General features: G+C 50.1%; 1 protein-coding gene across 4 annotated transcripts in view; it reads right to left on the reverse strand.

Annotated features, from left to right (window-relative positions):
* The window catches only part of LOC105183037 (uncharacterized), a 212,729-nt gene that overhangs the window by 158,788 nt on the left and 41,195 nt on the right, over window positions 1–12,746 (reverse strand). The window contains exon 1 of one of the 4 annotated variants that reach the window (XM_025298924.1): window positions 3,593–3,749. The exons of the other annotated variants lie outside the window; for them this stretch is intronic. Coding sequence (XP_025154709.1) covers window positions 3,593–3,624 — 32 coding nt within the window. The 5' untranslated portion in view covers window positions 3,625–3,749. Of the gene's footprint in view, window positions 1–3,592; window positions 3,750–12,746 lie in introns of those variants that run through there. 4 annotated transcript variants of the gene reach the window in all.

Consider the following 12,746-nt stretch of genomic DNA (forward strand, 5'->3'; position numbering starts at 1 on the left):
TGGAAAGTTCAGGAAACGCCAAATTGTTTATTTCCGATGCTGCGGTTGACGTTGCGCCTTTGTGAGAGTACCGCCGTGTGACGTATATAACCGAAGGACCGACGGGATCCTTTCGCGGTCGGCTGCTACCGGCATCGGTAATCTCTCAACCTTAACTGTACGATTTTAAACCGGTGCTCCGCGTTAGCCTGAGGGTCTTCGCGAAGATATCGCGAAGAATGCACGGTAAAAGCTCTCCAACGGCAAATTTCAGTTCCCTTAAGTGTAGCAGATAACTGTATGCGTGCGCGCGTGCTCCTGATGCGTTTCGGACGCTTCGGTAAATCGACGACGAACGGATCCTTAACAAGAAATATTATATTTAAAATTTCGAGGAGGGGGGGGGAGGGAGGGAGCAGAGAGGAAAACATCCATCGGAATTGGATGAGAAATCAAACACAGTTCCTGAATCTTCTCATTACAATTCACAGTCCGCCATTCCCCCAATCGTGTCTTTAATTAACGACACTCCTGACGCGATCAATTGAAACTTTCGACAGCTATGTCGTGTTTCAAGCACAGAGTCTAACGACACTTCGATTTCCGCCATTAGAAACGCGGAGGATTTCCGCCTGGAAACATTACGGAAATAATCGGTGTGTGTGTGTGTGTGTGTGTGTGTGAGAGAGAGAGAGAGAGAGCGGTCTTCCTCTTTTGGAATTGCAGTCATCGTCGCGCAGATAGAAAGATCAAAGCGCAAGGTAGCCAAGTGATGCTTCGCGTTGATTATTGCACGGGCGGAATCGATCCGCGGTTTTATTCCGCGGTAACGCACGGCGGCGAGCCGTATCACGCTTCAGGTTCAATCTCGCAGAAATTCACTTTGCCCGCTCGCTCTCGTTGATAATAATGAGAGCATATTTCATATCGGGCGATCGGAGCGGCCCGGGAGAGGAGTAAATGCGAAGGAGCGAAGGTAGCAGGAGCAGGAGCGAGGTAAAAACCGGCAGGGACGGAGAGGGAGGGAGAGAGGGACGGACGCACGCACGTCGCACAGGAGAGGTAAAGCACGATAATCGGCAGCTGATGAGGCGCTATCGACGTCGATGCGGGCGTCGACATCCGGCGGGCAGATGCCGCTCGACTGGAAATTACCGTCCTTATGCAGGCCACGAGGTGGCCCTACCGGCCCTACCGGCTCCCTACGGGCCTCGCAGCGTCGTTGAGAATCCAAACGACGTCGTTCGAGGCACGGAGCCCTCTCTCGAAACGCCGCTGTTTCGCTCGCAACCCGACCGGTCGTCTTCCGAGAACCGCCTAATTAACCCTAATTAATTTGATCTGATTAACGAGCTCGCGACTGATGCGCGCGTGCTACGAAGGGTCGCGAGGATGGAGGAGAGATCGATTGCGTTATCTATCGCGTCGGGGTGCTTTGCGGGACGATCGGAGCCCGACAAAGCCGCCTCTCCCCAGGTGGCTAAACTGAAAGAAAAAACCGGATTTGTGCGAAAGAGTGATCGGCATACCGTAACACGCCGCGGCGCGGCGCGGCGTGAGAGGGCAAGATTCCCTCGTGCATTCCGAACTTCGTCCTTCGAGAATCCTTGTGTTTACGTTTCAGGACACGTAGATGTATATGCTGCGCACAGAGCGGGCGAAAAAGGTGCATCGGCAAGCGGCTGAGACCGAGCTGAACCAATTCAATTTCAGAGTCACGAGGGTGCAGATCAACTGCCCTAATTTGACCCGCTCCCTCCGTCTTCCGATGCTCTTCTTTGAATATATTTTAACACACACACACACACATACACACACACAAGTGACTCCGTTCCCCGCATGTCGCCGCTCGCATCACAGTGTCAGTGCTCCGTCAATGGCCGCTGCACCGGTGTGGGCTTTTTCTCCATGAGATTACTTTCGCAAGTGAGAGAGAGAGAGAGGGGGGGAGAGATGTTCCGAACGGAAGCGTCGTGGGAGGGTTCCGAGGTCGATTTAAAAATACGGTATCGGAGGATGCACGCGGGAGGGCGAGAGCCGTCGTTGCATTACGATTCATTTCGCTCGCATGCGGCGCGCATATGCTCACACCTCGACGAGCTCGAGGCTCGTCCTCGCGCCGCGAGAGGAGCGTGCAGCCGCCAGCTTTAGAGCCGACAAGGAGACACGTTCTATACTTGACCTTAATGGCGCCGCTCCAACGCGCCATCGTCGCGGAGGTGGTCCCGAAGGACTCGCGACTCTACTCTCTCTCTCTCTCTCTCTCTCTCTCTCTCTCTCTCCTTTTTCCTTTTTATCTTTACTTTTATTTTCGCCTCCATTCCCCTGCTGCTTTTAATTAAGCCCCCCCCCCTCCGCGTCCCGTCGAGCGCATCGCGCGTCGTTGGTACCAGCGACGCGACCTTGATCGCGATTGAAAATCAGAGGCGACAGGACGACTCACCAATACGACTGTCCGAATCCGAGACGGGCGACTGACGAGAGCCGGCTCTCTTCTCTCTTCTCCTCTCCTCTCCTTTCCTCTCGCCCGGAGACCGTTCGTGCGCGGGTCGACACACCGGCGTAATCTCAATGCCTGCACCTTCGTCGCCATTAACCCGACACGCTCCAATCGAACTACTTCGAACAATGGCTGGAATTCGCGCTATTGCTGTAGAAGAACGCACGCCGCGTTGGAAGAAGCAGGACGGGCGAGGGGCGAGGGGCGGGGAGAGGGGGAAGGAGAGGTCGCGTCGCGGAGTCTCTATTGCAAGCTCCGTTGCTCCGAATGAGAAATTCTTTCCACAAGATGCGTACGCACGCTTCGCCTCTCTCTCGTCATCTCCTCTCGCCCCCCTCCCCCTACTCTTTGCCTTGCTCGTCTTCTGCTCTTTCTGCCGCTCTTCCCTCGCTCGTTACGCTCGCCCGTCAGCGAGATCCCGCGTATCGGGATATGAATTTTAAACAGCGAAGCTCCGCACGAGAGGAGAGAACTGCACATATTTCTTACACGGCGGGGCTGCGAGTTTTCTTACACGGCGGCGACGCCGCTGACGCGCGCTCGCGTATTAAAAACACGCGGTAAGCCGATTATTGGCGGCGTGAATAATCGGCGCCGGCGCCGCGCAAAATTATTCGCCGTAATCGCGCGCGCGACGCGCGCTCGACATTGGTCGCGTTCAGCGGAGAAAACTGCTCCGCTACTGTTTCCCGTAGCAAACGTCTCTGATTGCTACGTCTGTTCGGGCCTGCCAAAGAATTTGAAAAGAATTCTCCAATCGTGAACATTTGCTATTGAGTGGTAGCGGAGCAGTCTTCTCCGCTGAACGTGACCATTCTCGACGGACGAGAGAGAGAGGGAGAGAGAGAGAGAGAGAGAGAGAGAGAGAGAGAGAGCGCGCGCGCGCGCGACCTGCGAGCGGAAGTCGCCGCGTACTGCGTTCGTTTTCGTCGCATTCATTCGTGCTCGTGTGTTCTCGCTAGTCGCGTGTTGTCGCGCAGACTTTCCTCTCCCCGGCCGGCCGGCGCGGCGGCGAGACCGAGAGCCCGCTTGAGGAGGGTTTCTCGCCGCGCGCGGCTGCCCGCAAGCGAGCGCGGATCGAAGGAGAATCCGTAGGAGCGCACTGTGAAATACCTGGATACGTTGTTGCTCTTGAAGCTGACCATTACTGCCCGCCGACCACTCGCTCTCGCTCGTCGGCTATCGCGGGTGGTCGCAGACGGCGCACGCTAAACACCAGCCGCACCGCACCACATCCTACCGCACACGCACGAGCGCGATCGCCTCCCTCACTCACTCACTCACTCACTCACTCCGTCATGGGGGCCGACCGCTTGTACCGGAAGCTGCCGCCGGGCGGAGAGGAAGCGGAGGAAAGAAGAAGAAGAAGAAGAAGAAGTGAGGAGGGAAGAAACGAACGAAACGAACGACAACGTCCGGCGCGCGCCACGTGTACGAGACGCTCGAGCAAAACAACACGCATCCTCCCGAAGCCGCGTTTCCGGGCGTACTGACGAGAGCGGCCACGCTTCGCCTCGGCTCTGCCCCTACTTCTCTCTCTCTCTCTCTCTCTCTCTCTCTCTCTCTCTCTCTCTCTCTCTCTCTCTCTCTCTCTCTCTCGTAGTAGCACTGACCTCCCTCTCTTCTTTCTTCCACCGCAGCCGCAGCCGCCCTCGCCGTCGCCGTCGCCGTCGCATCGACGCGGGCGGATCGCGGGGGGAAACTCGAGTCGCGGAATCCGCACGGCACACACGCGGAATTTCGTCGCTCGACACGTGCGCGCGCGGGCCACGTGGGGATTCGCAAGAGTGGCTTTTTCCTCGGTCGAGCGACAGGAGAGAGAGAGAGAGAGAGAGAGAGAGAGAGAGAGAGAGAGAGAGAGAGAGAGAGAGAGAGAGAGCGAGGCCCGTTAGAGTCACACTGGAGCTCAAGCGAGCGTAATCGCGGACTCGCGACGCGGAGAAAACGTCTGCTCCGCCGCGTTGCGTCGCGAATGATATTTCAGAATATTTTTTTCCACGGCGAGAACAAACGCGCGCGCGCGCGATGTTTTATTAAAGGGGAGAAAGGGAGCAGCCGGGAAGTTGAGTCAACTTCAAAGAGAGGGATGAAATTGTTGAACCGCTCCTGCGCCGCTTGCCGGTAAATGCATCCTTCCGCCGTCTCTCGCGCAAGAGTGCGTCGCTCCTCTCAAACGCATCCTCTCGCAGACTCAGCCGAGGCGACTCAGTGACGGATCCCTGCGTTCCGGCGCCCTGAGCGCGCGCGTGCAGACCCTTTCTTTGTCCTGCTCGCTCTCGTCGCGATCGTTGTCTCGCGACACAATTGTCATCTCTTCTCTTTCATCTCGTTTTGAGCTCGGTCGCGGATGCTGTTTTGCCATCTCTCGTCGATGACGGCGATCCTACGGTTGCGCGCAACGGGGCTAATGGCGAATATGCATCACTGTCCGCGACTCCGAGAACGCGAGCACCCGCCATCTCTCGTAATAAAGCGCGCGCTCGTCGTTTCGCAGCGCGTCTCGCGCACAAGTGCGCATCATTCATCCCGCCGTCTCTCCCTCGCAAGCGCTCGGGGTGTAAACGCCAAGACGGTCCCGTTAGCCCGCGGGTTACCGTCCTGTCTCTCAATGGCCCTTCTCAATCCGTCGTCGCGTGTCAAGCGCGTCGCAGCTCGCGCGGAAATCCTCTCCCGGCTGGCTCGACGTATTATACGGTGGTCTCTCTTCGTGTTGCCGGCGTATTACGCATGAAATAGCGCGCGCCTCGCGTGAGGATAACCTGCCCGATTCGGCGGGAAATTCGGGGAGGATTCTTCTCGCTTCTTCAGTGCGCCGCTCGGCGTAGAGCCGTCGTCGGCGGTCGAGAGCAAACGTAGCGCGAGATATACCGCCATGCATATACGTATTTTATAATCAAGTATCACCAATGTGTATTTAATTCTGATAAGATTTTGATTGATTTGATTTTTAATAAAATTTTAATAAAAATATTTTAAAGTTAAATTTAATTTTAATAAAATTTTAATAAAAAGAAGAAAATAATTTCTTGAAAGTTCAATTAACCGTCAAACACTACCATCAAATATCAGCCCAAACTGACCTCTCTTGTTATGTTTATCGCTAAGAGACATGCGAGACTTGATCCGTTTTATTACAACAATGTTGTCACTGCCGGTAATGTGAATAAAATACCCATAAAATTAATATTTTTCAGTGCGATTACGCTTTTTTAATAAAACGAAAAACTCGCACGGGATGAAACTCCACATTTTTGGTCGCCTTTAAAAGTTAAAAAATTATATGTTGATACAACTGTGACAAATGATAAACATAAACCAAATAAAAAATAAATAAATTTCGAAGAACGAAATTATACACGAGGCAATATTACACTGTTCGCAATAGCTGTTTATAACAAATAAAAAATCCGCATGGAGTGAAACTTCGCACGGTAGCCTTTAAAGGTTAAAAATTACATGTTGATGCAGCTGTGACAAATAATAAATATAAATCAAGTAAAACCAAACCAAAATAAAAAAATAAATAAATTTCGAAGGACGAAGTTATACACAAGTCAGCATTACACTGTTTGCAACAGCTGTTTGTAACAAATGCTGTTATGCATTTGGCGGCCATCGACGCTAAAGTCGACGCGACTCGTCGGCCGAAGAGGTTAATCGCTCCGGGCGGAAGCCTGAGGAGAGGAGGAATCGAAATTGCGCAATACACCGAGTCACACGACGTGTGCGAATTCTTCGTCTGAAAGTTCAACGCGCTGTACGACGTTTCACTCGTCCCGAATGACTTCCAAATTGCCAATTCCGGCGAGACCGGATCGATGATGAAGCGGCGGGACCGCACAAAGCTGTGTAATCGATCGCTCAAGGGAAAAATGGATGATTCCGCGTGAATGGACAAAGTCGAGCGGCTGTCATACTCGACTCGGACAGTCGTTTTCCACGTAAGTTACAAAGAACGAAGCACGGGAGCCCTCTTACTCGCTCCAACGGCGAACTGTCTTTTACTTTCCGCGCCGGCGACTCCGGCCGGCTGCTGAGTCAATCCCGTCGACTGGCTCGATCGCGGAATTTCACTCGAGTCACTCTCCTTATTCACTTATTCCCCTCTCACCCGCGAGGATGACCTGCAAGATTAATCGACGATGATTGCGCGACGTCGTGTCTCCGACAACGCGCTCGCGTGACGCCGATTCGACGCGAATCGGACCGGAGCCGAGCCCGCCGGCGAGAAGGAAGGGTTGCCCTCTGCCGTCCTTCGTCTCTGTTAGTCGGGATGCGAAAAATAAATTACGGGCCGCGAGATTAAGGCACGCCCGAAATATTACACGGGACTATGTATCCATGGAAGAAACTTCATTTCCGCGTTCAATGCGAGGGACTCGCAGCTGGAACGCGGCTAACGAGATTCCGGGGTGGGGCGCGGTCGGAGGAGGAGGAGGAGGAGGAGGAAAGGGGGCTTGCGTGGAAAACGAGACGGCGCGGGATATCACGCGCCGTGGCGGCGGCGGCGAGTTATTTCATGCGGATTTTGACGCAACGTTCGTTACGCTTAAGCACCCCCGGGTTCTTCGCGCTCGCGTATGCGCGGCGGCCATGGAATCTCCCGATTGAACTCTCGCGTCACGTTCGTACGTTTCGCCGTACTCTCCCTCTCCTCTCCCTCGCTCTTTCCCGCTCACGCTTCTTCCGCGAGCTTCTCTCGAACGCCTCTCTCTCACAAAGGCAGCCCTCCGATTAAAGAGCCACCCTCCCCCCCCTCCCCGTCAAAACTGTTAACCGCCGTTGCCCGTTGAAGTCCTCGACGAAGGCCGAGAGAAACGCACGCCCGCACTTGCGTCGCGCAATAACGCGTCTAAGATGGCCGCGCGCGATTACGGCTCACAGAGAATTTGTTATCGCGCGATCCGCAGACTTCGCCGAGGAGACTTCAAACGGGAGCGACCCATTTGCCCGCGACACGCGAGGATCATTCAGCCGTCGTCGCCGTTCTTTTATGCGGGATTAACGCTCGCTCCGCCGGAAAAGCCCTCTCGCGAACGTGCGCGCGTCCGCTAAAATCATCAGCGCGCGCGTACACGTGACAACAACTCCCTCGTCTCCCTCGCCTCGTCTCTACTCGCGCGGAAAGCACGTACACCCCGAAAAAGTATTCTATTTGTAAGAGTAACGTTTAGGATGTATTGGGTTGGCAACTAAGTGATTGCGGATTTTAAATAAGAATGAAAATTCAAAATTTTTAATTTGCCTTTTTAAATTTTTTTCAACGCATGTATGCGATACATTGAGCTTCTCGGCAATATCACGTGTTGTGCTATGACGATCTGAATCGATAATGGCCTTGATATGGGTCTCATCGACTTCAACTGGACGGCCAGATCGTTGAGGATTTTTCAATAAAAAATCACCGGAACGAAATCTGGCAAACCAATTTTGACACTGCCTTTCTTTCAAGGCTTCATTCCCATATACGGCACATAACTTCTTGTGTGCTTGCGATGCGTTCTTGCCTTTTCGGAAATAATACGATAAAATATGTCTGAAGCGCACGTCTTGCTCTTCCATTTTTAAATTGGGATAAAAACAAAACTAAAGAACTAATCGATATAATTTTTGTACCAAATGAAAGGTAGAAGTCCAAACAATACGAAAAAAATATAGGTTAGGTACTTTGAACACGTTAACGGCTACCATGCGAAGTTTCACTCCATGCGGATTTTTTATTTGTTATAAACAGCTACTGCGAACAGTGCAATATTGCCTTGTATATAATTTCGTTCTTCGAAATTTATTTATTTTTTATTTGGTTTATGTTTATCATTTGTCACAGTTGTATCAACATATAATTTTTTAACTTTTAAAGGCGACCAAAAATGTGGAGTTTCATCCCATGCGAGTTTTTCATTTTATTAAAAAAGCGTAATCGCACTGAAAAATATTAATTTTATGGGTATTTTATTCACATTACCGGCAGTGACAACATTGTTGTAATAAAACGGATCAAGTCTCGCATGTCTCTTAAATACACAAAAGAAAGTGTAAAATCCATCTGTCGACAAAATCCGCGATCACTTAGTTGCCAACCCAATATAAATAACATGCGAGGTAGTCCCTGTAGACATGACTTTCCTTCTTTTGTTTTTTGCCCTATGCATATACACTAAGAGCCGAATGAATAGACGAGCAGTTCGAGGTAGTAAACACAAAAAAAACAATAGATAACATACGATAATATAGTTCAGACGCCCATCGGTGGAGGTCGAGCGGAGACGCACCGAGTTCTAGAACACCTTCGAGTCAAGCTGTCGCGCAATTACTTCACGCGATAATTGATTAAAAATGGCGGTCCGAATGGGTATACGCACATTCGAACCGCTGGCGGGCAGTCGGAGATCTCCAAGGGAAAGCGCACGAGGAAATCACCAACGTATCCCAGTCTAAAGCTCATCATCCAGCACCAAGAGGCACAATGGACATCAAGGGAAAGCGCACGCGAGATGTCCCTCTCTGAGCTGCTGGCTCAGGTCACTTAGGTCATACCGGCCCCCCCCCCCCCGGGAAAATACACGGCGAGCCTGGTCTGATGACCAAGAAAACATTGGAATCGGACCGGTATCGAAGGGGAATGACGACACCGGTATTCAGAATTGAGAGAAATCAACTAATTGTGTAAGGGAACAATGCTTGACCCCGGTCACTCGATGAACATTAGGAAACAATGATTTGATTAACATTCGCCAACCTTCTGCGCGAGTGGCGATGGCACGTATATTTCGGGCGTCCAACAGCGACTAACTGCCTACCTCTATCGCGACATCGTTTTTATAATCCGCGTCTCTATCTTCCAAACGTAAACACATCGATTTCCCCACCATTGACCTCGCTGTGATCGTTGTTGTTTTTCAACGCGCCTAATTTCGGACTTTCATACGCGATACTCACCCCTCGGTACGATATGAATGGTTAGGTATTAGAAGTAAGAATAGATTCCATATTTTTATTACAATTGTGTGCTTTTCTTCTAAGGTATACCACACAACAACAGATTGACGGCATTTTTTAGAAAGGGAAAAAGAAAAAGGGGCGAACAAGCAAAGGAAAAGAGAAAGAAAGAATATTTGTCTCACATATTTGTAAAATGATCTCATATTCTAAGCGAAGATTTTTACAGGGAAAGGATTCCTCCTTCGATAAAGCGATTAAAGTGAACCATTCATCTAAAATTTATTAGATATTGTTCCATTTTTCTCTTGTTTCAAGAGGATTTCCTCTTATCAATTAATTTTCCTTTTATATGAAGAGGAATATGTTGACTTGAATGTCGGCTTTTTTTGTTCAGTCATACTCTCATATTGAGACGCTTTTTAAAAAAGGTATATGTGTCGCTGTAACAAATAACAAAGATAATTTACTTATATTTGGTCAAATACAGTTTATAATTTATTGCAAGAAGTTGAATAATATATTCTTTCTTTTAACTGTGTTTCATTGTTTCTATACAATTTTCATACAATTGGTTGATCAATAATGAACATCCTTGTTAGCTATGAGGTCCATAACAAAACTGATTGGGAATTTGTTTGTTACGATGATCTTATTTTATTCGTGTGCTACTTATTGTAGAACTCGAGCCAGAACTACATCTATATATATATGTAACTTTTTGCTATACATTATAATAATTTTTTCAATTTGACTTTAATTAGTATTATAATCAGTAAGAATAAAGTACAGTAAGAATAAATAATCCTCTTAAGAAAAGATTAAATAATCTGCATATAAGAGGAAATTTATATTAAAATCAATACGATTTGCATTATATATATATATATATATATATAACATATAATCCCCCTTTAACTTTAAGAGTGATGTATTTATAATATTTTCCTCTTAATCTTAGAGGTATCCTCTTGAGACCATATATAAGAATAAAATTCTCTAAAATTTAGATGATTCCGCTTGTTTTGAAATTACTTTTTTCTTTTTGGTATAATAATCGTCAAAATGTTTTCCATTTCTGTGTTTAGAGATGTGTTCTCTCTCTTTCTCTCTCTTCCGCCGCGCCCTCTATTTTGTTCTTCTTCGCTTTGCCTTCTTCCCTCAAACAAGCAGACTCTCGATCGGGGAGCGAAGAAGGAATTCGTACGTTGTGTGCGCGCGCGCGCGCGCGCGCGTGGAGGGCTGCATTTCAGTCACGTCCTCTGGCCGGCGGAGACGCAGTTTCCAAAATTATTTCGTGGAAGCCAGAAGGGTCGAAGGAGCGCGCAGAGTGAACGAAGGACACGCAGAAAGAAAAACGATGCTGCGCACTTGTTGAGACACAAGCTCGAGACGGACAGGTAAATAAGCAGGTAGTCGCGGAGCTTACCCTCCTCTTTCTCTCTTCTTCCCCGCTGTCACTGTTGACGATACTCTGGAGGATCGTGCATTTGCATTAAGAGCCCCTATGGAGCCTCGACGGCATGTACCACGACGTATTTTCGTCTAGCTGCTGTGTTCACAGTTGGGAATGAGATTGTCGACGACCTTTCAAGGCTACCGCGCCGTTTCGCTCCTCTCTCTCTCTCTCTCTCTCTCTCTCTCTCTCTCTCTCTCTCTCTCTCTCTCGGTCGCTCGCTTGTCGCAGCTTTGCGCTTTGCCATGCTCGGGATCGCCTCGGCCGTCGTCTCTACCTGTCATTAATCCGACTTTTGTCCTCGCAGCCACAGGAACCCATCCGGATCCATTAACAATGAACTCCGCCATTCGGTCGGCCGCTCGTCGAAATGAAATTACGAAATTACGAGGCGTCGGAAAATGACTCGCGCTATTTCCATCTGACCCAGCGAAAAGCTAATTTTTAATCTGTCGCGAAAATTGACCCCTTCGGGCGGTCGTTCAGCCTGCATTATGGGCGCGAGTATGTTTTTTCTTTTTTCCCCATATCTGGCCGACGCGCCAACGCGCCCCTGACCTTTTTTCCTTCTATTTCACACACCGAACGATTTACGATGACACTTCAAAGTGTCGCGTCCTGGCGTCCTGGCTGGTGGAAGGTGGTGGCCGCTGGTGAATAAAGAAAATTCCGCTCTCTCCTTTTTTCTCTCTAGTTTTTTTTTTTTTTTTTTCTAATATTTTATGCTGACTACCCTCGATATCGGCTATCGTTCGCAACTTATCATGAGCTTTCCTCGAGGGAAAAAGGAGAGCTATCGAAACCCGATATCTCTCGGGCAAAGGGCGTAGGAGGCAAGCTATTCACGTGACGTGCATGTGCGCGAGGCGTGTTTTGGAATGTGCAATGGCAACCCCTGCGGAAGACTTTTCGAGCCATGTGACGCGACGCGACGCAACGGGAAAGCCGTGTGTGCGTGTGTGTATGTGTGTGAGAGTGTGTATGTGTGTGAGAGTGTGAGAATGGTCAACACAGGGCGCGAACTGCGCCGAGACATTGTGCGGCTGCATGCAGCGTGAATGGCTGCAATATGCAACGAACCATCAGAGTCGACGTTGCGTCGAGAGTCCGCCGGGTAGATCGCGCGGCGATCGGATTTGCGTAAATCCCGACGTTGCGTCGGCCGTCTTTCCGGAAGTGACCAGCGTCCAAGCTCGCCGTCCTCGGTTTTATCTGGACATTATTCAGACATTAGCCGTGAGACGGAGACGGAGACGGAGACGGAGCGTCCAAGTTTCCCGACGAGAGAGAGTCTCAGAATCGCGAAAAGAAGGACAGCTGCACGAGGGAGCGGCTTCGCCGAAGAGATTCATCCCTCGCAGGAAGGGAACTTTCGGACGCGTCGATTGTCCGAGCCGGGCTTCATTCATAGCGGTCAGTTTCAGCGTCAATAGCCGGCGGAAATGATTTCGCCGGTCCGTCGCTGTTTCCCTCGGATGAGCCCGAAGTTTCGCCGCTGTCGATGCGCAGCTGTCGGCGGCGCCGTCGCGATCGGCGCCGACCTCATCACTTGCTCGAGAGCGACAAAACAACGGATTATAGAAGTTCAGTTTGTCGCGGGGCAGCACGTGCAACGCGCACGTACACACACTGACAATGAGCCCCGACAATGCTTTGGCATTCGCCAAGCCGAAGCTGTCATCGGTCTTTCTAATTGTTCGCGTCACGTCCTCGTCGTATGTGTGTGCGTTATGAATGCTGATGATTCGGCTAATCCGTCACTTCTTGACAGCTTGCGACGTATGTCGCATCGTGTCACCATGATCGCATCGGAGAAGAAATCGAGCGAAAGGAATAAATTCTGTCAGAGTCATGCAAATTTTGTCACGCGAA

Source organism: Harpegnathos saltator, unplaced genomic scaffold, assembly GCF_003227715.2.
Source record: "Harpegnathos saltator strain DR-91 unplaced genomic scaffold, Hsal_v8.6 scaffold248, whole genome shotgun sequence".
NCBI classification, from domain to species: domain Eukaryota; kingdom Metazoa; phylum Arthropoda; class Insecta; order Hymenoptera; family Formicidae; genus Harpegnathos; species Harpegnathos saltator.